Source organism: Amphiprion ocellaris, chromosome 2, assembly GCF_022539595.1.
Source record: "Amphiprion ocellaris isolate individual 3 ecotype Okinawa chromosome 2, ASM2253959v1, whole genome shotgun sequence".
In the NCBI taxonomy this organism is placed as follows: Eukaryota; Metazoa; Chordata; class Actinopteri; family Pomacentridae; genus Amphiprion; species Amphiprion ocellaris.
The window spans coordinates 29,352,063-29,379,385 of record NC_072767.1 but is presented as its reverse complement, the minus strand read 5'-3'; the positions used below and the strand labels follow the sequence as shown (position 1 = coordinate 29,379,385).

Below are 27,323 nucleotides of genomic sequence, written 5' to 3'. Positions count from 1 at the left end.
TTGAGTTTTCATTGTAATTGGCTCAATTTCTTCAAAAAATTATATATTGACGTGAACAAGCTACATGTGTAATCTGTGAATGTGGGAGGACTGAGTGAGAGCCGTGACCCTGTAGTGAGGAAGGTCTCTGGCTGTCTGCCCTTGACTCTCGGTCCAGTCTTGGCCGGGCTGACCTCCAACACACTCAACCTCTGAGGGCCAGAAGAGTGTGTGTTGGGCTGTTTGTGTGTGTGTGTGTGTGTGCACATTCGTGTGAGTGATGTGTGCCACTGAGCAGATGAACCTGGTACTGAGTTTATCTTCCGAGAGTCTGCTCAGCTGGAGACAGACTCGACGCTTGCTGGCCAGGAATGAAACAGGTCATCTGGAACACACAGACGCAGAGAGATGGACACTGACCTTTACTTTATCCTTCTTTTTTTCTTTTCAGTAAAGGCAACTTTTATTTCCACAGCACATTACAGACATGAAGGCTTTTATTGCACTAAGGTATTAAATAATAGATTTTAAAATCTTTTGCAAGACGTGAGACTCAAATTTGAACTGAACTTTGCCTTCTCACTTTTTGTGTAAGTAATATGTTGATATTGGCACTGCAACGATTGTGATTTGTTTTTCAAAACCTGTAGTTGCTATTACTGCATTTCATTTCAAGCTGTCATTTAAAGAGCATAAAATATGCACAGCTACAGGTTTACAATCCAATTTTGAGGCTCTGCTAGAATACGTTTACATTTAGAACTGAACAATTACTCAAAATATTTTTAAAATTGCAAAATACTTACAAGTCTAATACCCAAGTTGGAAGAACTGCAGTTTTTTAATTTAAAAAAATTGTGTCACAGCATACCATTTATAAATTAAGCACTGTGGTGCTACAGAGACAAATTATGTTCGCTGGACATAAGATAACATGCTTTTTTATTTGCAGTAAAAATTGGCTCATTGTTTTACTTTTTAAAATTTTCATTTATTTATATTTATTATGTGTTTATTCATTTTTGGTGGAAAATTTTTGCAAAAAATTACATTCTCTACCGAGACTCATATTGCAGTCTCTATTAAAAAAGTAATGCAATCTGACATTTTTTGGATATCTTTAAGCAATCACCTATACATGCTTTAATGTAAAGAAAAACAAATATTTTTCTCATATTGTATCTTGCTGCAGCAATCCTCTTCTCAAATGCTCCATTTTAGCTAGTGTATCTTCAAGGACAACCTCCTTAAAAGCCCAGTCTGCTCTGATTAGTCAGCTGGCCCGACAAAAAAGATGCAACCTTGGTTATGCATCATAACCGATGATGTATGAGGAGATAGAGAGATAAAGCCCTAGTAAAGGCAGCTCTATTGAAGAAATAAAGGTAAATTGTGAGTAAACTGCACATTCTTTGTTTGAGGACATGTCAAAGTAGCTGCTGGGCAGGAGTTATGCAAATGTCTAATATGATGATGTACAGTAGAGAAGTTACAGAAGAAAAGCTTAATGTCAAGCAAGGCCTTTTTAGGCAAGTTTTTGTGAGTGAGAATTCCTTCCAATGGCATAGACAGTGGGCTTAGTATATGCATTAAACACTATAACACACTAAAGGAAAGGGAAAAGCATAATACAGGTTCTTTAAATTTGACATTTTGAAGGACCTATCATTGTATTCTGCTCAGAAATTCTGCTAGAAAACTTAGCTTTCACTTTGCAAATCATAATAGGAGTAAATTAACAAAGTCATCTTTTGGTATCTGGTGCTTTAAGAAGTCAAAATATCAACACCAGAATGTAAAGACATCAGGAAATAGCCGTAGCATGCACTCTCAAGTCCAACATGAGCAAAAGAAAAGATTTTGCCATCTTGTCTTCTATGTATTATTAAACTAACTTACACCCGTCTAGATACAAGCCTTTAGATTCACTTGAATTCTGTCTGGCAAAGTGTAGCTTGCTTTAGGAGTGCAGATGGCGACCAACTGATACATGATTTCCTCTCACGGCTGGTAGATTTATAATGCTGTAAATTTACTGATTTGCAAAATTAATTTTTATTTCAGTCAGCTGGACTAAATAAAACAAAAGTACATGCCTTCAATGCTAATTTTGATTCCAGCTAGGAATTTTGGCCGCATATTGTGGCGCCCTCTCTCTCTCACTTTACTTCCTGTCTGCTTCTGATCCAATAAAGCCAGACATGCAAAAATGATTACATTTAAAACAAAAGACTGAAGCTTGATATAAAACAAAATAATACAAAATATGAGTGAGATCAAAATGAAAGCAGGGTGAAAATGGTCTGTTTCCATTTTTAGTTTTCTGCAGAGAATAGAATTGCAAAAGAAAAAGAGATCCATCCAGCTCTGTGTCTTGCTGGGTGTCAAATCTTCTTAATGTGTAAATGAATGTAGCTCAGATTAAGCCATGCATGTGATGTCATTGACCGGTTCCAATTATAACGTGGCCCTGAGAAATACAGAGTTGGTGTATTTCCTTTGAGACTGACACAGTCTGGGTGGAGAATAAGGGGATCAATATGTCAATACACCTGGCTGTCTATACACAGTAATATGTTAGCATATAATGATGTTATACACCCAACAAAAGCCAATTGGAAGCTGTGCCAAGTCCTCTACCTGCTGGGAGAGTGGCTGAGTCAGTGGCAGTGATCTGTTTGCATCAGGATGACAGACACTTCAGTGTGAGAGCAGAGCCAGACAGACACTCTCTGTGATTTGGATGGTGCTTCTCAGTGTGGGGTGCCAGAACAAGCATTGCAGCCAAAGGTGTCCCAGTCATTTTTTTTTTCCCTCACAAGACAGCTGTTGGCCAATCAGTATGAAAAGCAAAGTGTTGCATAGAGTCTCGCTTTCCAATTTACAATCTGGACCACCAAGGTGTGAGGTGCAAAATTAGATATGCAGCCGGTTGACAGCATGGACAAGACACAACATCTGACTGATTGAACTGTTCCGTCCTCTTCCAACAGTCTTTGCCCTCTAACATCAAAATCTGCTCAGATCTTCCCCTCCTTGTCCATGGCTCACTGAAGTCACCAGGAAGCAAAGGGCGGGGCTCAGAGCGGAGCAGAGCACAGAGAAAATGGCATAAATCCAGAGAGTCCACTGACCTCAGTGACTATCAAAATCTACTAACATAGGCCCCCAGGTAGCTCAACTGGTTGAGTGGGGGACCCATAAGCAGGGGCTGTAGTCCCCAATGCAGTGGTCTAGGTTCGATTCCAGCTCACGGCCTTTACTGCAGGTCTTCCCCCCTGTTCTTTTCCCTACTTTCCTGTCTGCCTTTCTACTAACCTATCTAATAAAGCCAACAAAAGGCCACAAAAAAGCTTTTAAAAGTCTGCTAACGTTATTCTCCTCCAGCTGAAACACTGCTAAGACCAAGTTCTATCAGAACAAGATCTGCAGTACATCGGATGCTTGAAAATTTTCTCTGCTTTTAACTCACTCCTCCACCCACCTCCTCCATCACCCTCCACTCTGCTCACTGCAGACATGCTCGCCTCATTCTTCACGGACAAAATCTCTGCAGTCAGTTCTCTGAGCCTGACCAACTCACCGTCCACCCGTCAGCTAACAGAGCAACACTCTCCTCATTCTCCCCTCTGACTGAGGAGGAAGTCTCCGTTGCTCAGCTACTGCTGGACTCTCATCCCACTACCTGTCCACTGGACCCGATACTGTCCGACCTCTTACAAGCAATTTCCCCAGAACTTAGCCCTGCAGTAACACACATCATCAACTTCTCACTTGCTGCAGGTGTGTTCCCTGCTGCACTGAAGCAAGCTCAAGTCACTCCAATTCTCAAAACACCTACGCTCGATGCAGCCCAGGTGGAAAACTACACTTTCACTCCTACCCGTCCTGTCTAAAATACTTGAGCGAACTGTCTTCAACCAAGTCTCTGCTTTCCTCTCTAAAAACGACTTGAATGTCCCGAATCAGTCTGGTTTTAAACAGGGTCACTCCACTGAGACTACACTCCTAACGGAATCACTGCGTTCTGCTAGAGCTGCTGGACAGTTTTCAGTTCTATTGCTGTTAGATCTGTCAGCTGCTTTAGACACAGTTAACCACCAAATACACCAAGTAAATGTTTGGTATATCATGCACAGATTTTTTTATTTTTTTTTGATGAACATTCTCCATGAATACAATCGAGTAGACACACATTAGTGATTACATAATGTGTCACCAGGGTTCTCAGATGGAAAGTAGGACTTTTAGACTATCACTTGTCCATTTATAGACATATTTTCTTAGCTCAGGTGTGTAATGGAGAGTGTGAAATACAATGAATAAAAAACAGAGAAATCATTATTTAAATATTTCCAAATTCTTTTGCTGATAGTAACGTTTTTGTTAGAGCTGCATGACATATTATTTCAGCCTCATCAGCTATTAAAATGTGCATATTTGAAAAAGTCTCATAGCAGGAAGTGCAAATATTAATCATGATTTTGATTTTGGATCGTACCAACATGACTGATTGTAATGTTGACATGTAAAATGCTCCACCCATAGAAAAAAGCCCATTGTTTAAAGTTGGGTAAGTCTGACATTACAACGCCTTATTTCACTCTTTCCAAACAAATTTATATTAAGTTTGAAACAGAGCTGACAAGAGTATAGCACAACATGGAATTAAATGTAGGGCTCTCTTTATTAAAATGTGAAAGTGCTGTAAACTTGATTTAGATTTAAAAAAAAAAAAATCTTGATTACCATTTTGGCCATGTAAAATTTTTACAGCTGTACTTTGTATAGAACATTTTAGTGCCTTCCATTTGTTCTCTTTTTAGGAAAAACGGGAAGAAATTAAATACATAATACTTGTATAAAAACTTTTGTAAGCCATGTGTTTTTACATTTCACTTAAGATTTTATAAACAACATCCCAAATAGAATACTATTAATACTGTTATCTTAAATGTAGGAAAAGATATTGTATAAGATTTGTCTTTGTGTGTTTCACGATATTGAAACATGCAAACATTTGATTTATTGCTCTGATGACTGATGTGATGCAGCCCTAGGATGTCACCTTTGGATGTTCGCTTTGAGCTGATTTATAATAATAATAATAATAAATTTGATTTGTAAAGCGCTTTTCCAAAAACTCAAAGACGCTGTACATAAAATACAATAAGATAAAACAAAACTGTTAATTAAAATCAATAGATAGTAAAACAAGTTCAAGATAAAATACAGAATCACTTAAGGAAAGCAGATCTAAAAAGGTGAGTCTTTAAAAGGGATTTAAATGTGGTGAGGTTGGTGCAGTCACGGAGGGCATGGGGGAGTGAGTTCCAGAGTGTGGGGGCGGCAATGGCGAAGGCTCTGTCCCCCCAATGTCGCCGGCTGGTCCTGTGCGGGATGGAAAGGAGGTTTGTGTGGGAGGAGCGGAGATTCCTGGGGGGGGTGTAGGGGAGGAGCAAATCGGTAAGGTAAGAGGGGGCAAGATTATGGATGGACTTGAAGGTGAGGAGAAGCAGTTTGTACTGGATGCGGTGTGAAATGGGGAGCCAATGGAGGTTCTGCAGGACGGGGGTGATATGGTCGTGAGAACAGGTTCGGGTGAGGAGTCGGGCAGCAGAGTTTTGAATGAGTTGAAGTTTATTGAGAACTTTGGAGGTGGAGCCAAAGAGAATGCTATTGCAGTAGTCAAGGCGGGAAGTGACGAAGGCATGAATGAGGGTTTCAGCGGCTGAGAAGGAGAGGAAGGGGCGGAGACGGGCGATGTTGCGGAGATGGAAATAGGCAGTTTTGGTGATCTGATTAATGTGGGGTTCAAAAGTGAGGTTGCTGTCAAATATCACACCGAGGTTGCGGATGTGAGCAGAAGGAGATAGGGTGGTGTTATCAATGGTAATGGGGGGGTGGGGAAATGGTGTGAGTGATTTAGGTCCAATAAAGATGAGATCAGTCTTGTCGCAGTTTAGCAGGAGAAAATTTTTCCTCATCCAGGATTTAATGTTGGCCAAGCAGCTGGAGAGAGAGGGGAGGGTGGTGGTGGCGGTGGTGTTGGTGGAGATGTAGAGTTGGATATCGTCGGCGTAGCAATGGAAGTGTAGGTTGTGGCGGCGGATGATGTTGCCGAGGGGGAGGAGGTACAGGATAAAGAGGAGGGGGCCAAGGACTGATCCTTGAGGGACACCATGGGACAGGGGGGCGGTGGCGGATGTGCAGTTGTTGACCTTGATGAATTGTTGTCGATTTGTGAGATATGATGTGAACCAGGTGAGGGCGGTGCCGGTGATGTTAATGGAGGATTGAAGGCGGGACAGGAGGATGGAGTGATTGATTGTGTCAAATGCTGCAGAGAGGTCGAGAAGAATGAGGATGGTGACTTGTCCAGAGTCTGAGGAGAGGAGGAGATCGTTGGTGACCTTGAGGAGAGCAGTTTCAGTGCTGTGATGAGAGCGGAATCCGGATTGAAAGGTTTCATACAGGTTGTTGGAGGTGAGATGAGTTTTCAACTGGGCAGCGACGACACGTTCTAATGTTTTGGATAAGAAGGGGAGGTTGGAGATGGGCCGGAAGTTGTGAGGGGAGGTTGGATCCAAACCAGGTTTTTTGAGGATGGGGGAGACAGAGGCGAGCTTGAGGGGTGAGGGGACACAGCCAGTACTGAGGGAAGTGTTGATGATGTTAGAGATGAGGGGGGAGATAACAGGGAGGCAGTTTTTGAGGAGGTCAGTGGGGATGGGGTCCAGGCAGGATGTGGAGTTTTTAGTTCCAGTGATGAATTTGGGCAGGTCCAGGGGGGAAACGGGCGAGAAGTGGGCCAGGGGGGGAAAGTTCAGAGGGTTTGGTGGAGGAGAGGGGGGATCAAGTGAGGTGGGAGAGGTGACAAGGCTGCTGTGGATGGAGATGATTTTGTTATGGAAAAAAGAGAGGAATAGGTTGCACTTGTCAGTGGTGAACGAGTTTGAGATGGTGTCCGGGGGGGCAAGGAGTTTATTGACAGTTGAGAAGAGGGACTTGGGGTTGTTGGAGCTGGTATTGATCAGGTCAGAGTAGAAAGTGGACCGTGCAGATTTCAGGGCGTCTTTGTATTGTTGGAGGAAGTCGGAGTAGGCTTGACGGTGAACTGTCAGGTTTGTTTTCTTGACAAGACGTTCCAGCTGTCGTTTATGGGCTTTCATGCGGTGGAGTTTGGGGGTGTACCATGGAGCAGAGTGGGAGAAAGTGACTAATTTGGATTTGAGGGGAGCAAGCTGATCAAGACAGGAAGAGAGAGTATGATTATAGTGGTTGATGAGGTCAGTGGGGTTATTGATTGATGGGGGAGGGGAGATGGACAATGCAGTGGTCAGTGAGGCGGAGAATACAGAGGGGGAGAGTGATCTAGTGTTTCTAAAAAAGATTGTCCGTTTTTCCTTGGGCAGGGGGGTGGGGAGGCTGATGTCCATAGTTATTGCTAGGTGGTCAGAGATGGAGAGATGACAGCTGGAGATATTTAGGACTGTAAGACCAGAGGAGCAAACCAGATCGAGGATGTGTCCATGGTTGTGGGTGGGGAAATTGACATGCTGGGTGAGGTTGAGTGATTGTAGGAGGTCTAGGAAGTCAGAGGCAGATTTACTGTGAAGGTTGTCCATGTGAAAGTTGAAGTCACCAAGGATGAGGACTGATGGAGATGTAGCTAATAGCTGGGTGGCAAAGTGGGAAAAGTCAGGGAGAAATGAGGGGTTTGGTTTAGGTGGGCGGTAAATGATAGCAGTGACCATTGGGGTGGGACCGGGTAATTTAAAAACAAGGTGTTCAAAGGAGGGGGAGGCAGGGATGGAAAGTGGGATGGTTGTGAAGACCTGTTTGTGGATGACTGCGATGCCGCCTCCTCGACCTTCTGGGCGGGGTGAGTTGAGGTACGTGTATCCGGAGGGAGTGGCTTGGTTGAGTGGGTAGAAGTCCAGTGGTTTGTGCCATGTTTCGGTTAGACAGAGGAAGTCCAGTTTATTGTCCAGGATGAATAATTGTAGAATGGGGCCTTTGCTGGTGACGGAGCGGGTGTTGAAGAGGGCAAAGTTCAGGTGAAGTGTGGATGTGTGATTAGGGGAGGGCTTCTGGGGACAAGGCTGTGAGGTCCGTGGAAGTGGGCGAAGGTTAGCAAAATGGCAGTTTCTGAGGGAGGGCTGCCGAGGTTGTCTGAAGCTGATGATGGTGGGGATTTGGCAGCTAGTTGAATTCTGGTAGAGCCGGGGTGACGGGCAGGGGGAGCCAGAGGGGGGAGGCAGTGGGTGTGCTGGAGGGGAAGATGGGGGGAGTTCCAGGTGGGGACAGAGGGGGGCGCTGTAGCTGGGAGGCGGTTCAGTGGAGCGTGAAGAAGAGATGGATGTAAACACTAGCACTAGTCAGTCTGAAGTGTGGACGGTGTATTGGATATTTGAGACTAAAAGTGATCTGCCGGACCTGTTTGGATGAATGCCATCACTGTTAAAATATTCTGGCCTGTTCCAGAAACAGTTAAAATTGTCAATAAAGTTAATTCTGCTGGCACAGCAGAACGAGCTAATCCAGGTGTTCAGGCTGAGCAGTCTGCTGAAGCGCTCAGAATTGTTGTTCACCATTGGTAGGGGCCCGCTAATAAAAATAGACTTTCCGCAGTCTTTCAGTAAGTCCGTCAGATATTGAAAATCACGTTTTGTCTGCTCAGACTGGGGGCGCGCTGTGTCGTTGCAGCCGACGTGAAGGATAATGCGGTGTACAGAGGAGGGGAGTGAGCGGAGAACGGAAGGAATTTTAACAGCGATATCTGCAGCTGTAGCACCGGGGAATGACAGTGTGATAGCGTTAAAGATTTAGTGCTTCAGGGAGAATATTGTGGGTCGACATCACTGCAGTGCTTTTTTACAACACTGCAGTCTTCAGTCCCACTCTTTTTAAGGCCCTTAAATCAAACTTTAGGACCATTACAAATATTTCTCAAGGGATACTAGTACTCATTAGCCTTTTCCTGGAGATTTCAAGCTTATCTCAGTGTCTTCAGTGTTTTTGGTCAAGGATCGGGGTTTTTCTAATAGGGAACTCTGTCATTGCTTTTTAATAGTTTTTAACAGATTATTGTTAGGTTATTGTATACTCAAAAATACATTATGTGTCATATATGAAATATAAAACATTATTGTTGGGGCCGAGTTTCCTGTTCGTCTCCTGATTCCAAGCAGCTCTTGAAGAGAAGCATCAGTACTGCAGTGTTGTTAACTGAAGGCACATTTAGCCACTCGGTATTGTCCAGTCTTATCCAAAAGGGTGATTATTTTGTCCCAGCGTGCAGAGTCAGTCAGCAGTAGTAGTGATACTCGTCGTTATCGACAATGACGAACACAAGGACCGAAGGCTCAAGACTCCAGCCTCTTCTTAAATCAATAGATTCTCTCTCCCAGCCTTCACTGAGAGGAGAACATTGGTGGATAAACAAGAAAAAAAAATGGCCCCTGATTGACATGGCAGAGAATTACCTGCCCACATCTCAGAGCACATTCTAGATGCAGCAGATCAGCTCTCTGTCCAGACTAAGACTTGTCTTTTCAACACTGAAACTAAAATTTTTTTACAAAACTCTGTTCAAAACAGTGCATGAATCAGATAAGTGCGGTTTTGCTTTGAACGTATGGAGAAACTGAGCTTTGTACAAATGCTGTTTTTCCTGTAGCAACACAGAATGCGGCGGTAGCACAGCATAGCATATCGCAGTTTATTAACTAAACCCAGAAGAAGAAGAGAAGACACAACAACTCTTAATAGCAGTTTTGACTTTGTTTTTTTCTGTTGGAAATTCTTGACACTGACGTTTCTCCAGATCAAAAAAATTGTAATCTGTTTGGAACAATGTGTTCAAAATGAAAGAAAGCTACTACAGAAATTATAGCGGTTTCCGCTTAGCTAGTTTTGCTGTAGTGATGTGACTGGATATCTTTGCAGAAACTAATGTGCATGCATATAGTTTTTTGCACAAAAGTGGTATTTATAATATGTACTTATTGTACGTATCAGCTACATTAACACTGCAACCTTTAGTGCTTAATTATTCTTTGTGTGGATCTTAGCCATGTTTTAATTTTCAGCAAAAAACTCAGCGATCTGTTAATCTATCGACTGTTTTGTCTCCTTCTTATTAATTTAACTTTGACAAACTGTATGTCATTGGCTAATACACACTGTTATACAAATAAATGTAAAAGTTGTTATTCACATATAAGAAAAAATCTGATTTTGGCCTTTTTTATGCCTTCAGTTTGAGTATAAGAGACTCTCGTATTCTAAGAGTGGTTAAATAAGCCACAGACCCACTTGGAAACATTTTACCCAGCCACCACTGTCAACAATAATCTTTCATATACAACTCTTATTTATTGTTTTTTAAACGTGGATATAGAGCTTTGTTAAAAAGAGGTAATTTATATGCAGTTTTTTTTTTGTCTTAACTTTAAATGTCATAATGTATCTACAGGCTGCTTTGAGGATTGGGACATGGTGAATCTTTGGAAATGTCTTTGAAATTCCTCATCCACCAAATAATATAACTGTTTACCTGCAGATTTCCTATATGCTTAATTACAAAGCACATCATATCAACAACTAACTAGGCTTTGCAGTATGTTTTCTGCTTCTCTTTGAAAGACAACATTCATGAATGCAGTCAAGGAAGAACAAAACACAAACTAACTGGATTCACTTTTGTTTTGGTTGTATTTGTACAGATGACAGCAGAAGCGATTCTCCGTCTGGTCAATGATCCCGTGCTGCCATTCTACCCTCTGGACATCGCCCTGGATGTTCAAAACAAACTCAAAGGTAACACTGAAAATGACATAGTGCTTGGGATGATGGTGATGTTAAATGCAGTGGTATGGAGGGATGATAGCAGCATAGTGGTGGGCATGATGGTGCATTTCACAGCTAAAGAATGGAACATTTCTCTAAAGTGTTTATGAAGACCAAAAAGAGCAAAAAAAAAAAAAAATGCTGAATGAGTAAATAGAAAACTTGACTGAGATGTCGAGGTGATGTTGCTAAATCGAAATCCAGTTGACAAAGAAACACAAGGATCAAATGTTCATTTATGTTAAAAACAATGCAGCAGTCATGCCAGATTAGTTACCATTTTATGGAAGTAAACTGCAAGTGAACCGACCTGTGACTCACTGCATAAAAAAAACATGGTCAAACTGTACAATAAACCGTTTTAGTTATAATTTTACTTTGTCTGCCAAATAGTTTGTTTTCCACCTGTAATCATGTAGGAGCTCAAGTTTGTTGCAGCACCTGGTTTCCTTTGTAAGAAGCCCTATCACATGTCTATGGTTTGCGTCATTTACAAGAGACTATATGAGGAGCATTTATCAAGTACCAGAAGTTGAAAAAAATGCAACTTATTGACAGACAAATGCTGGAAAAAATGGCTTGAAAACCTCTTGCAGTCTGTACGAATAATGTTAAATAATACTCACATATGCAGTTACAAGTTCTTTAACCTAACTTATGTGGCTATGTTTATGTCAGTTACTTATTCTGTGCATTCTAACCTTAAAGTGGTTGTTTTTTTCTTGGCTTTGTTAGCAGTTGGATTTCTGTAACTGAACAACAATATGTAGTAACAGCAACTAACCCTAGTCAACTACAGGGTGTTTTAGGGTGCAGCCTTTTTGCTATAAGCATTTAATCACTGTTTTATCATTTGCTTCAGTAGAAAAATGTTTGAAGGAAAAGGTAGTTGCTTATATCTCCTGCCTCGATCGCAGGAAAGTCTTTCAGTTCAGTTGAAAATATCTCTCCTCTTGATAACATAGAGATCATTTGCTGTCTACATCTTTCTCTCGTAATATCCTTCAGCACAGGCTTTGTTCCATCTTGTCCATTCTGCTTTTCACTTCCTGCTCTTCAAAACATAATCAGCATCACAAGACTGCATTGAAACTGACTCATCTGAATGGAATGCCATCATTTTAACATTATCAGTTAGATTTCCTGCGAGGGCAAGCCAAAATAGTTACCTGAGTAGAGCCTCTGGAAGCGAAGGCCAGAGCTAAATAACTGTTAGTTTTTCTTGAAGGCAAAGTCTGAAGGTAGCAATAGTTCTGCTGATGCCGTTTCTTTTCTGGCACAGAGGCTCTGTAGTTGACTTTGCAGTCAGCATAAGATTGTGAAGATTCTACAATTGGCTGTGTGTTTCTAGCTGGCAAGCGTAGGTAGCACCAGTCATAGCAGTAACACAACATACTGGACAATGTGTTGAGACCGACAGTAACATTTTTACTGCGATGCAATTGCATACACTATGACAGGAAGATGCAAAGAGTGTGTGTGTGTGTGTGTGCAGGTCCAAGTGAGTGTTCCTGTTTGTTGTTGTGGAGTGTATATTCAGAACTCCTGCTCAAGTTGGCTTGCTGGTCAGTGGAAATGAGTTATGTCTCTGCATAGTGTCTACAACAGCAGCTGCTGAACAGAGACACACACTGCAGTATTCTGTCCAGTATCCAACACTGAAGCTGCTTGCTGCTCAGTCTGGAATCAAATCTAACTGTTTAAACTCTGCAAAATCACATAGAAACACATACATTTGTGCTCCTTTGATAGGAATCTTCTCCAGGACTCTCAGTGACATTTGACATATGCACTCCCTGGCCTTTTAACCCAACCATCATAACTAAATGTCTAAGGTTAACCCGTAAACACATTCGTAAGACCCAGCTCTGAATCTAAAAAAAAAAAAGTTTTTCACCCTCAAGCAGTCCTTTGTAAAGTGAAAACGAGCCAAAATGTCCTCAATCAATTAGTCCTTACAGAGGCAAACTTGTAGACAAACCAACAAAGGTACAGATAAGCAAGAACATACTTAAGTGTTCTTTATTTGTTGAGCCGAACACATCAAGCTTTCCTCTCTGCAGAATGCAACCCTGTCTCTCAATAATTTTGTTCCCATACAACTAGTCTGCATTCTCATTTACAACATGTTTGAAAGAAGCATATTTTCTCCCGGAAAGGTAAGGATGTGACGTCCTGGGAAAAGCTTTCAGTTTGCAGGACCCACAAAGTCTGCATATAGTAAATTAATAACAGGATTTTCACTTAGGAGACTGGGGTTCACATCCCGTGTGTGTGACCATTATTCTTAGATTTAAGTTTCATTTCCACTCACTGTTTGATTTGGTTTAGGTACCAAAACTACATGGTTAGATTTACTGAAAATACCATGCTTTGGTTGACAGTTTGACAACCTATAACTACATGTTAGGAGCTTGGTTAAGTTTAGCCACCAAAGCTAATTGGTTAGATTTATGAAAAAAAGCATAGTTTGGATTTAAAACATTGACCCGTTAACCACATGTTCAAAGATTCTCCATTTTCGGATTACCAAAGTGATTCCACCTCATCTAATTTATGATTTGGTGGCTGAAAAGGAGCAAAAGAAAACCAATAAAATATATGGCAAAGATGCTGATTAATTGTACATCACAAGTGTAATCACTTACAATTTAATTGAGGGTGCTGTTCAGTAATATAAAAATGCATTTTTGTGAGACAAGGCTGCACACTGATTATTTTACATTTGTAAAATTGCAGTTAAGCATTGAACATGATCCATCTCTGTAACCTCAGACCTCCACACCCGACCCTTGAAGACGCCTCTGCTGCTCTCCTTTTTCAGCTTCTTCTAGCTTTTCTTCACCCCTCTCATCCCCTGCTTTTGCTTCTTTCAATTTTTAGTGTAGAAACTCAAATATGTGTTGGATGTAAACAAAAAAAAAAAAAAAATCTGAATAGGCTGGAATGGCTGTAATGAGCTGGCTCCTGAACTGCAATATGCCAGTGAGGTGTTCCATAGAGATTCACTTTGTGAGATCATTTGCAGTAATGAGTTCTGATCTCTATCAGAAGTCATTTTTTATTTCAAATTATCAAACCTCATTTCCTCTGGATAATCAAATTTCTGTTCTCTGTGTGCAGCTTATCATCTGCTGTTACACTGTTGGTGTTTTCCCAAAACATAAAAACGACAATTTACAGTAACGATGGAAACATAATTTCTGATTTCTGTACTATATATTTGGGACAGTATGTAATAAATATTGATATATTAATATTTCAGTTACACTAGTAGGCTTCCGGTGAAATTTGGCATGCTGTATCCCCGTTTGGGCACCAACATGGCCTGAGAAAACAGGATACGATGCACTGTAGGTTAAAGTAATGACATATTATATTGCCTAAATTAGACATAGATTGGCAATGCGAAAGAACTTGTTAAATTTGGAAAAGGGGTCCTCAGTGTATGAGTTACATAAAGGGTTTTGCATATTTATCAGTCAAATGTGTGTGCAACTTGAATAGTAAAGGGAACACAGCACTTTAGTCAAGGTTTGAACTGAACCCTGTGTAAATTTACACTGGCGAATATGCAGCAGTTAGCATGCTGTACAACCGCTCAGGCCTTCAGAGCTAAAATCAGCTTATTCAGTCACAGTCTCCGAGCATGCAAAGACTCTGTCCTTGAATATTAACATGACCCTTGAAAAAGGATGCACAACAAAGGCTTTGATACATTTAGTCGGAGTGCTGTCTTCGCACAAACTCGGAATAAACAAAATACAATGTTGCTTTTGTTATGCACCGAGAAAAATTCAGAAGTACAGGAGTTGTTTGACAGAGTGAGCTCAATGAATAGCTAATCAATAGAATGCACACTGTGCAGAATTAATTCTTCATGCTTGAGATAAAATAAATGTATAAACCAAGGTGTATCAATCATTTACAGGCTATGATCAGAAATTGAAAGAGATGGAGAGACGCTCTCCATCACATGTACTGTAGCTTCAACTTCAAGTCTCATTCATTGTAGCACTAAGGCAATCACTCAGCTGCTCAGGTTCACTGACTCTGTCTAAGCATGCAAGCATAGTCCCATTAATGCGTAGATTGAGTGGTTATGCTTCCTCATCTGAGACTAATGCACAGATTATAACCTGAGAGAGAGAGATGATTGATTGTTATACCTGCCTGTAGCCCCTATGTCTGTTTCTTCATCACGTCATCCCTCATTGTACCCACATGTCTGTTCCGTGGTTTCTCATCTCTATCAATTCAAGTCAAAGACACTTTATTAGGATGAAAGCTATGGCTTCTTGGCAACTTTGCACATCAACAGTGGTTAGAAGAATCGTTCTACAACTGAGCGTCATTTAATCGTAGCCAAAAGTTGTCATCATCCAACCAAAGCACAATTGACAACACAGAATCCTGCCATTAATTAACAATGTGATTAATACATCTTCATTCAGGGTTTCTGCTTGAGCAGGATTTGAGCTCTGATTATCGAGCCTACTAGTTCACAAGATGGAGATCAGAGTGTTTTATCATTCTTGGCCATTACTCCCCTCAATTTCTTAGCCCACTGGCTCCCACTGCTGAAATTCAGTGGGAAACACTGATTTGGCAAACAGGCATCACTTTCTGCCCAGTATCACAGTATCGCTCACACGCCCAGAATGTACAATAACACTGCTACTGCATTCCTCCCTATCTTTGAGACAACTCTCATGATAATCAGATTAAATTCCCTATTCCTCTTGACTAAAGCCATTCATCTAGACATTGTTTTCATGTTAGGGAAGGTCTCATTGGGACGAGGTTACATTCTTCAATTGTCTCACCATCGATTCATTGATGCCAAGCTTACGTGCAGCAGCTCTATTTCCTTCTTCGACAGGCAGATCGATTGCCTTTAACTTAAAAGCTGCATCATATGCATTTCTTCGTGTGTTTTCCATGATGAGGGTGTGTGCACGAAGTGCAAAATGACTGATCTGAAGACTTTAGCGTGTGTTCGTTTGATTTAATTCGAACAGTTTCATTGGTCCACTGTGACCTGTTCAGTAATGTCATTGGCCTGATGTGATGAGGCTAAACATATTGGCGGCATGAAGCTTGCCCGTAAAAACCTATACATTAGCCGCATCGTTGTATAGGCCGCAGGGTTCAAAGCATGTGAAAGAAGTAGCGGCTTATAGTCCGGAAAGTACGGTAGTTACATCTGAAGCAAGGACATGCAAGAGGCGAAGGTAGCTTGCTTTTCAAACATACTATGACCACGCAATCATAACCACATATGACAAGTTGTTTCACCCCCATATCAAAGCAGCCAGAGACTGAAGTTCTAGTAAATTTTGACCACAAGTCTCTAATTGGCAAAGCTTTCATTCTCCACACAGTTGTTGCTGATGAGCTCTTCCTGTTTCTCAGCATTTTATCATCATCTCATCTGCCACAGCAACCATAACTGCAGCTAATACTACAGCTATATAAAGGGTTCTATGAGGCTGTACTTCATACGGTGATGCTTTGTGCAATATGCTAATGTACAATACATCAGTGTAATATAACATTTGCTATTTGTGAATGTGAGGTACAGCTGGGCAGTAGGAAGTTGGGAATGTCATTGCATTTACAGGTGTTTCTTCATTGACAAAAGTTTTAACAACAAAAGTAAAATAAGTAATTTGACCTGAAAATAGTTACTGATGATTTTAGTCATCAGTTTTAATTCATCCTTCACAACACAAATGTCTGTAGCAAATTTTCATTTTCATCCAAGACATGCTGAAAAAAATGTCAAAGAAATGTCACCCTTATGGACCTTAGAGTCTGCTGTTTCCAAAGTCATGCATGCAGTTTCATTCAACTATGGTGATGGTTTGTTTGCTTGTTAAATTGACACGTCTCTTAGGATGCTGGTCTGGAAGCCACTCTTCTGTTTGCCAAATAAGTTCCTCTGCCAAAACAGGTAGTGCATCTGGTGAGCATGTCATTGAATTGCCTCTAGTGAGTCTCACATACAGACACTCTACAACTCCATTGTCTTGGACTGCTGCTGGCAATGTTCGTCGACTATCCCCTCACCAGAAAATGTTATGCAGCCCTTGCTCCGCAGCAATAGTGTGCTTTGCATAGCAGCATTGTGAACCAGTTCTCCACCTGCTGCTAGTTCTGGAGTGGCCCTTCAGCTCCTGGCAGGTCTCTCAGAAAGAAAAACAAAGATTATGGTCATTAGTTGCAGTCCAAGACAATGGCGTTGGAGTTCATCCACAGAACAAGAGACTCGCTGGAGAGGCAGCTCAGCGACACTGAAGGCTGCTACCAGCTACCTGGTCAGTTTAGCTTGATGGGAGAGAAACACAAGATGGACATCTGTATATTGTTTTCTGAAAAGCAATTGCCAAAGTAACATCAGCTCTGATAGATCCTCACACCTAATCCTCATTTGGTTGTTGACCCACTGGTGCCAAACTTACATCTCAAACTATGTGACTGTAAATTGCTAGCTATAGAATTTACATTTTCTTGCCCTTTTTTTGGCAGTGCAAGAGATAATACCAGCTATCCTAAAAAACTGTGAATGCAAATGTTCTTGTAGTGTTTTATGCTTGAGGCAATGATTATGCCCATCGCACAGTGGAAAAAGCAAATAAAATAAATCTTGGGAATTGTTTGTTGTGCAAAGAAGTGAATGGGACCAGAGTCACATTGCAGCTCAATTTTGGCCAGAGGTCACTTCGAACAAGCTTTATTGTAATTGCATCCACTTTATAATACACAATTGGGCATCATTTCCTTCCATTCAATCACCCAGTGCCATTTACCTTATGCTTACGTTTAGTTTTACTATTCTCATCAGCTGCGTGTAATCAGAAAGAGGCTGCTTGTGACAGATTTTCGGCTCTTTATTGTGGTTATTAAATTGGTGTTAAATTTAATTCCAGGTGGCATTATAAATGTCTTAAAGTTATAAATTTGATTTTGTTGAACGTGCTGATATTCTCAAAGTTTTTTGTTTTTTTTTTTTTTGTTTTTTTTACCAAGCAATTCCTGCTCAGCCAGGAAGCAGGTGGGAGAGGGCTTTTATCTCTGCTGGTTAAAAATACAGAGAGGCACCAGATGGAGAGAAAGAAGAGGAGGAGGAATAGGACAGTGAAATAAATACTTTTTGATGTGTGCGTGTGTGGTAACAGATAGTGAAGCATAATAAATAATTCCTGGTGCTGGTTAGTGTTGTGTGTGGGTTGGTTAATGGCAATGATTGCAGACCAAAACACCTTATAATTTTAGAGCTGAAAGGACAAAAGGGAGTGTGGGGGAAAATAGGATGAGCCACCAATTCTGAAACCGTTTTTCACCAGGGCCAATTATCTTTTCAAAGTTGTCTTTAATAACACTGAATCAGAGAATCACAATCAGAGAAACCTTTAATGTTCCTGAAGGGAAATTGCTGTAAAACAGCACAAGAAATACAATAGAAGAAACCCAAGAAAGCACTGGGATGCAAAGTCTGGGTTGTGATGGCTGCTTGTTTAGTGGGAAGGGGGTCAACATGCTGAAAATGTGAGCTGTACAATGCAAAGGTGGCACCATTTGTTGGTAATAAAAGCAACAAGCCCTCCACCTGTACACACTGCTCTAAAATCCTCATTTCCTTTCCTCACCTCCTCTCTTCACATCTTAGTCCCTTCCAACAAAGATGCGAGCATGAGGACAGAGGAGTCAAGGCAAAAGGCAACAAAATGAGATGTTCTTACTTGTGAGTTGTCATTTTAAACCTACGTCAGTTAAAAGTGGTGTGCAGCACAGTCGCATCATTCGTCCAATGTATTGTTATATCCTGCTGCTATATTGTATGATCTCTTTCAGATCAGCCAACCAGTCTTCATGACAAGTTACAGTATATATTTACTTGAATTCATTTCAAAATGTGGCACTGTGCGGCCAAGATGCATGTTTGCTCCCATCATTTTCTGTAGGTTCTAGCTATGTATCACACCTCTTTTATACATCACTGGTGCTGAAAAGACTTCTGCACACCTGTGCATCCTTGCTTATAGCTTCTCCACCAAGCCTTTTGTCACCTTAAGACAGACTTTAAGATGGTGCACTGAGATTGATGAATTTGAGATGCGCAACAGCACATTTGTGGAAGTCTCCTCAATTCCTCACAAGGCCCGTTAGCTCGTCTGTTTTACATGTCACATGATCTTCTCCATCAGTCTCTGTTGTCTGGACACAACTTTTTCGGGCTGTCACTTTGTTTCCAATACATCATCTGCGCATCCCCCTCCAATCACCGCGGGAATGCCCATCGCTGTTCATCTGGTCGCTGTGCTGGCCTGCTTCAGCATGATCAGCTGGTCCCTCAGTGTCAACAAAGTGAGAGTGGGGTTGCTGGGCAACAGCAGCACTGTTGAATGAAAGAGGTAATAACACGGTGACAAAACAGAGCAGAAGAGACGGCACAGCTCAAGAAAGTAATTATCCAAACAAGTGTGCCAAAAAAGACAGTTAAAAGAAGATTGTTAAGAAAAATTAAAAAGAGCAGGAGCAACTGTGACATGCTGCAGATGTAACAAGGACACCTAAAAACACCTTATATGTGTAATGTCGGAAGGGCTGCTCATAGTAAGGAACCTACAGAGATACCCATAAGCCTTAGCTGCCATTGCTGTAGAAAAGAAAGTCTTTTCTATAGCAAATGTTTTTCTGTAGCATTCAACAACAACATACAACTTAAGTCTAGACCCTCAAAAGCATCATACTGGCTGTTGTCAATGATTAATGTTACAGTGACCCAGTGTCTATTTGACACCACAAGTGCACATTTAATTGAGTGGAAGGACAAACAAAAGCACTAAGACGTGTTCCAACATTGTTGAAAGTCTAATTAAACCCATTAGAGCCTGTTGAATTCTTGTAGCTGATGGAGTCGAAACTTGCTAGAAGAGGGAGCAGAACTTTTGATCATGGTGAAGGCAAGGAAAAACCAGCAAGCGCTTATGTTACTGTCTCCAAAATGTGTGTGTCTGAGTGATCCTAGTGTGTCTGGATTATGTTGCAGGGCACGTGTTGGTCTTCATGTGTAAGCCACTCAGGAGTGGGTAGTGATTCATGTTTTTTGAGGACATTTTTGGGGACATGAAACTTCTCTGTCTGTGGGTGTCTGGTCTCTGGGGGGTTTAGCAGCCCCCTACAGCAGAGAACCAGTGATATTTAATGGATTCTTCACAGCCTGCACGGAGCACAGCAGTATTTATGACTGGCAGCCACAGAGTGGAACTCAGATCAAACAACCAAAGCTAATTGAAAGCCCCCCAAAACCTTTTGTTCAACTTTTTTAATCACTATTCTCTTCATTTTTCATCTTTTTCATACAAAACTGCCTTTGGTGTAGTCTGATCTGACATAAATCTTCATTAATTTACTGTAGTGATAGTGCTCAGTGGAAGGGCTTCCTTTGGTCCTCAACAGCAGTGCTCAAAGAAAGGTAGACCAGGCGATTGTCAGTGAGGGGAATTACTAGTATACACTGAGGAAATCAAAGTAAATGTGTGTGCCCATGAATGAATTACTTCCTACGCCTGGCTGTCACTAAAACCTATTGTACGTTTTCGAGTTTAATTAGGCATATCTCAGTGGCACAACCAAAGAGCTACCTTTTACTGTATAATTCCATGGAAGTTTCGAGGTAGAGACAGGACAGGAGGTGACCACTGCTGTGAAACTCTGACTTAAAAAGTGGAAAATTTACAGATGAATTGCAAATGATAGCAACAAACCTGTCATAGTGAAGTTGCGTTTGGTCTTTTGTTGATGGTTTTAAGGGTGGGAGCTGTTTAAAGTTGCAGTCACATTCGAAGGAAACACAGCAGTATTCATCTCTGCATCTTCAGAGATGATGAAGTGGTTGTGAAAGTTTTGTAACGTGACTCACAAACAGCTGGCAAGCCAATCACCATGCAAGCATTACTCAGTTATAATAGCTCTCCATAGTTGTTGGGTAGTTCACTGTTAATTGCTTTCTTGAGTTAGTCATTGAGATTAGCTAGCTACTTTAACTGATATTCCAATCACAGGTCCATGCACTCATTAGTTATACCCACTTTATCCTATAGAGGGTTCGAAAAGGTAGAGGGTGACCTTTGTTAAGAGGTGGACTACCCCCTGATCAGGTCAATAGTCTATTGCACGGCTAACACCATTTACTGGACATAAAAATTGGATGTAGCCACTGTGACATCATTAGTTTGGGGACTACTGTTTGGAATCTTCAAGTTTGGAATTCAGCCATTGGTGTCTTGGTCTTTTGAAACTAGACATAAGAAGCAAGGAGTGGATCATACTTGAACTCCAGCATACTAGCAGATTTGTCAATCACAAGGTAGCCACACCCTAAAAGATACTCCGTTTTGACATCTGTTCTCTTCTAATTAGAATCATCCATCAGCCCATTTTCTTGCGCTTATCCGGAATCGGGTCATAGAGATAGTTGGTGAAGCAGCTCATTCCAACCCTCCCTCTACTCAGCAACACTCTCCTGTTCTTGAGGGATTCTAAGTACAGATGAGATATATAGAAATGCAAGTTCTGGGTTTACTCCGGGGTCTCCTTCCAGCTGGATGTGGCCCGAAAACTTCCAAAGGACGGCACCCAGGAGACATCTTAATCTGATGATCAAACCACCTCATCTGACTTCTTTCCATTCAAGGAGCAGCAACTCTACATTGAGCTCCATCTAGGTGTCCAAGCTCCTCACCCTGTCTCTAAGGCTGAGCATAGCCACCCTACAGAGGAAACTCATTTTAGCTGCTTATGCCAGTGATTTTGTTTTTTCAATCGATATCCAAAACAACCCTGGCATTTTGACCAATGGTGAGGGTTTGAACATACAGTTAACTGATCAGTAAAATGAGAGCTTGACTTTGTGACTCAACTCCCTCCTCACCACAATGGTCCAGTGCAACGCCCACATTATTGCTCTTGCTGCACTAAGCTTTCCATCACATGCTCCATTTTCCTGTCACTGTTAATAAGATCCCAAAATACTTAAACTCCTTTGATAGCAACTTGCCCCAATTTAGGACCACAAATGGCATCACGGTTTACAAAATGATCATGCTAAAGTCTGCAAGTCTTAAAACTAAGGCTTGAGACTAGGGATATTTAGAGCCCTACATCAAGGTTTGAGATCAGGGGCAATCATATAATTTTTTTCATTTTACTGGTATCGGTTCTTTTCTAAGCCCACTCCTTTGTTGTCATTCCCTGTCACATACGTGTCAGAATGACAGAGCATACGTTTCATTACAATGCACTATTTAAAGCACAACAGCTCTGACCAGATGATATATATAGATATCCATAGATATTATGGTATCTATCTATCATGGTACCTGCTGCTACATATACACCCACAATGCTCCCTCCTTGCCAACCCAGAGCTGCTCACAGTCCGAGAAACCACCTGTACAGTGTCAAACAGTAAGAGGCTCTACCTAGTGATGTAACGAGGTACTACAGCTAACGTACAAGACATGCTCTGATATATATGGTCGGTATTGGCAGACACGAAATACTAAATGACTTCGACTGGATCAGCTGCAAAAAGCCTAATCGGGACATCCCCATTTGAGACCATAAACTTGCTACTGAGGTCACAGATCAAGTGAGAAGTTGGATCATTTTCTCACAGACTGATAAATAGTAATAGAATTTGCATTGTAGCAATAGTGTTTCCTGATTGAGTCTGTTACTTACTTTTCATTTAGATTTTGTAGAAGTGGAAATTTTTTGCTTGAGTTTTTCAGATCTTACTCTGGCCTGGTGAAGAAGAATCACTATATTTCAAAACTTCTCCCTGGTGTCTCTTATCCATAGAGCCTAAGGTTCATTTTTGGCCTCACAGTTGTGGAGCTGTTACTTTCTGAGTTTAGGGATTTTTTTTTTTTTCTCCAGGTGGAAACTTCCTAAAAATAGCCAAGACGCCTCAAGGGGTTAATATGATGCTCATATGCCAAATGTACACTGAAAGAAGCCCTTTCTAGTGTGAAAGGATTGGGGAATGAAATCCAGAGGCATCATTCCATGCTGAGGCAGCTGAGGTTTATTCACAGGCTTCAGTAGTCTGAGTCAGCCAATTTGAGTATAAATCTTCCAAATTTAGAGCCTTTTTACTGTGAAACTTCCTTCGCAGAGAAACTTCTTGCATGTAAAGGCTTAATAGCGACACCAGCAACAAACCTACAATCACCTGCCAGAGCAAAGACGTGCACTTGAGTGCTACTTTTAGCAACTGCATTGTCTTAATATGGTATGCAGAGAGCGTTTTGGCGTGGAGAGATGATTTTGTTGCCCACCTCAAAGGAAATCGCTTCATTGCTAGTGCTGAGAGAATCTGTAATTATAGGGGGCGTAAACACTTTATGAGCATTGTGTTGAGGTATACTTTAACAATCCAAGCCGATCCTAAAATTACAGTTTCTTTGTCAGGTGTTTGGCATTGGCATGCAAGGCAGCAAGAACAGTAATCAGCACGCTTTGCATGGAAAGAACAGAAGCACTTAGAATCTGCATTCATGCATAAAACACATCTATGGATTTGCATTTCAGACAAACATGTTATATTTAGAGCATGTTACACCACATAATGCATTTAGACAACACTAATCCAGGACACACTGCCTTGTTAGCTTGAGTGTCAATGTACATAGGTTCCATAATTGATAAATTAAATAACATGTTCAGTTCAAAACATTTTTATTCATGCTGCGGCATAGCATAAGTAGTCTCAAGGCATTTTGCATAAAAAGGTCAAGATGTCATCATGTTATAGGAAGAAACCCAGCAATTCCCCCTGGAGCAGCACATAGCTGTTTGAGATATTTCAGAGTGAGAGCTAGATTGAAGTTGTACTTGTCATTTGCATTGCATTTCAATAGACTGAGCTAAAAAAAAAGTTGTGTGTACAAGCAATGGAGCTCTTCTCTTAATGGTCATGAACTGCAAAGTTACTATTGTTTGCATTTGTCATTTATGAAGTGCATTTCCAACCGACCAGTTTGTTAATTTGTGCCTCTTTGGCCTCATTCATGTTATTGCATTTCTGTCTCCAGAGTTCTCGGCTCCTGAACAATGTATGTAGAGTTTAATCACCAAACTGCAGAATACTTCACCCTCCACTTTTAACTGTAAAATGTTTAGTACAAATTGATTCTTTTTTTCTCCGAGTTAAAAATCCACTCCTAATGGATTCTTTAATTCTTCATGTGCATTAGAAAAAGGTTTATCCAGTAAAAGATAAACAAAAAAGGAAAGTGTCTCAGAATTTCTTATGTCTCCTGTAACCTTGGCTTTGATGAACATTTTTTGAACATGCTTTGCAAAGTACTTTAATGAACATAAAGCTGCAAAGCACTCGGGTCCCTGCTTGTAATCAGTGAAAGAGCGTTAAATGAAAAGGCAGTTACATTCTGACTGTCCAATCAATGACCACCAAGGACTTCATCATTTCTACCAATATTAACAAAAGAAATAAATGAATTCACCATTTTCTGTTTTATTCTTATACAATCTACAGCACTGCTCCGTGCGCTATTAGTTCTTTTTAATTGTTGAGCTTTAAAACATGCTGGAAATCCAATTTACCACTGTGGACTAAATGTAGGAGGGCCTTAAGGAGAAGAAAGATGGTTTGTGCAGGGGTTTCATTGCTTATACACGTATATATGCATGTAAAATTCAAGCCAAAATCCAAAAATGGCCTTTAAAATCGGGTTGCATCTTCCCTTTATAAGTGTGGATTTTTTTTCTAGTCTCATATTCTTTCAGTAATAGAGTATTAATGGTAAGTGAAAATATCTCGTGGATGTTGATTTGAATTTCAGTGCTGCAAAGAAAACAGACATGCAAATACAAAAAGGGCAAAATTAAACAAAATGGTCAGACATAGTAGCTCTGTCACCCAAAAAATACAATAAAATATCATGTATTAGAAATGAACCCACACATTTTAGCCATTTATTTTACCACTGTACTGGCAGCACACTCCTACTGCAATGGTTTTGGACAGAAGAACTAATTAAACTGGTAGTTGTTGAAACATTCACAGTATCAGAACAGTTTTGTTTTTTTTTTTAACTCTACCAGTGCTCTATTCTCCAACCATTGAAAGGCATTTGATGCAACCTGATGATTATTTGACTTGTTAATGAGTTTGCAATGAAAAGAAATTAGATATTCAGGGTTACTGAAAGGCCAGAGAGGCTTTCCGGAATCTGCCAATCTGCACCCTAATATCAACCAATTTTTCTCCACTGTGTTGCAGTGCTTTACAGGTGTGAGCATCATAAAGCCTGACCATTTCCTCTATACTCTGAGGCATTGTGGCTGTGGTAATGAGTCAGGTTCAGTTGTTAAATAATAGGTGCTATTGTTTCTATTGTAGCTTTATGTCAAGAAGGTTCATCCCTGTGTCAGTGCTTCATCCCACAGTCCAAAGACATCCATTGTAGCTTGATTAGTGATTCTAAATTGGTCGTAGCAGAGTATACATAGGTGACTGGGTCTGTGTCTCTGTAACTATCCATAGTGGGTATAAATAGATTTTTTTTTTGATTTTTTTTTTTTTTTTTTTGCTCACTCCAATATAAAATCCTGCACCTCAATGGAAACAGCACAGTGGTGTCTATAAGTGAACTCTAAAATATGTTTTGTTCAGTATAACAAGGTCGTCATGCCAAAAAGCATTTTAAAAAATGACATTTGAATTTCTGTGATTATTTACCTAAATTTAATGTACAACAATTTTCCAAGTGTGTATAGGTGTTGCAAATACTGGAAAAGAAATTGTGATACATACAATACAGTTATTTTTTATTTGTTTTCGTGTTGGTCTTCTATTTGCAGAATTTTGTCTTGTGACTGTTTGAGTGACTAATGTCTTTCCAGGTGTACCAATGAGCACACAATTCTTTGCTTTTTGCTCCTGGTCATTTTTTGGTAAAAAACAAAAAACAAAAAAACACAAACCAAAAGTCATGCAAATTAAATAGCTTTTGATGAAATATCACACATTTCAGCCTCGATTTGGCTAAGTTTCCTGACAGATCGGCACATCGCAGTGTTATTACATTAGTCTTTCCCAGAACAGTCAGAGTTAAAAATATGGTGTTTTCGCTCAGATTTTATTTTGAAAGTCCTGATTGGAGATGGCGACTCATATTTCCACTGCTTTTATGCTTCTTTGAGGATGTTGTTTCACTCACCACTGTCCTCCATCCACCATGCTGCCTTTGCTTTACATACTAAAATATAACTCTAAGATGTGTTGTGTATCCAATAAGCATTGTCCTACTTGTGTCACATCTAGTCAGCTTTTGTTTAATTCATGTGTGGTAGGAAAGTTAGCACAGTGCTCTTAATTATGTAATTTATGATGTGATGTGTATGATTCTCTGAAAAGCTGATCACCAGATCAAGATTGTTCACGATATAAGATAGTCAGACTGCTGACCCCTAACCACAGCAATAGCAGCAGCAACAGCCATTTACTTTGTAATAAGGATGTGAATACAACTAAATGGTAGTTGTTTTTTTTACCTTTTCTGTTATCTCTTGGGCCTCATACTTACATCACATTGTATAGCTCACTATTTTTAACATTCCAGTAAACATTTCCAAGCTTTCAGTCTTTTTTAGTGAAAAACAGATACATGTTAAGCATTTTATGCTTGGGACAAAATGTTTTTGACTCAATATCGCAGTCATAATGCATTACACTGAGCACCTGTAGAAAGACAGCTGCAAATAGTGAACCTAGGATCAGATTTATACACAGAAACTGACAGTTTATTTCCCACATATAAACTGTAAATTAGAAAAGATGAAGTCAGAAAATATACACCTCACAGACACTTCAGATGAAGCCACTTTATTATTCTAGCCTATTGTATGCTTAAGTTTCTAATGCTTTATACTCATTCTGCCGTTTGCATTTTCTCTTTGTCATCTTTTCCGTGTCTTGTGTCGAGCCATGTGTGTTAAGAATGAGGGTGGACCCTAAAAACAGAACTTAGAAACAGAATTTATTGTGTATTGCAAAGGGGAGCTGGAGTTTTACTGAGGTGCTGAGCTTGTTGGCAGCTAACGGTGAGTCGTGGCTTGCAAAGGTTGGAGTGTGGCCGATAATCACTGGACAGGCTGATGGAGGATGGCAGAGATCACGGCTGGTTGGTTGAGTTGAACAGGTGGTGTGGAACGGAGAGGCAGGCAGGCTCAGTAACTGAAAGGTCCATTGGTGTAGAGCTCAGCGAGGCTGGCAGCAGATGATGGACCTGACACACACACAAGACTTACTAAGGAGGTCAAACATCATAAGGTAACTCAACTTAGATGACAGAGAGCAGAGCAGGAGTGTATGTGATCGAGCTACAAACTTATAATGATAAAATGTTTAATTTGAGACGTTATCATCAATTATTAATCATTTTTAATTATGA

General features: G+C 40.6%; 1 protein-coding gene across 4 annotated transcripts in view; it reads left to right on the top strand.

Moving 5' to 3' along the window:
* LOC111562694 (inactive N-acetylated-alpha-linked acidic dipeptidase-like protein 2) overlaps positions 1-27,323 on the top strand; it is a 520,178-nt gene that overhangs the window by 468,127 nt on the left and 24,728 nt on the right. For all 4 annotated transcript variants that reach the window (XM_055016278.1, XM_055016281.1, XM_055016283.1 and 1 more), the window contains one exon: positions 10,710-10,803. In XM_055016278.1, coding sequence (XP_054872253.1) covers positions 10,710-10,803 — 94 coding nt within the window. The remainder of the gene's footprint in view (positions 1-10,709; positions 10,804-27,323) is intronic.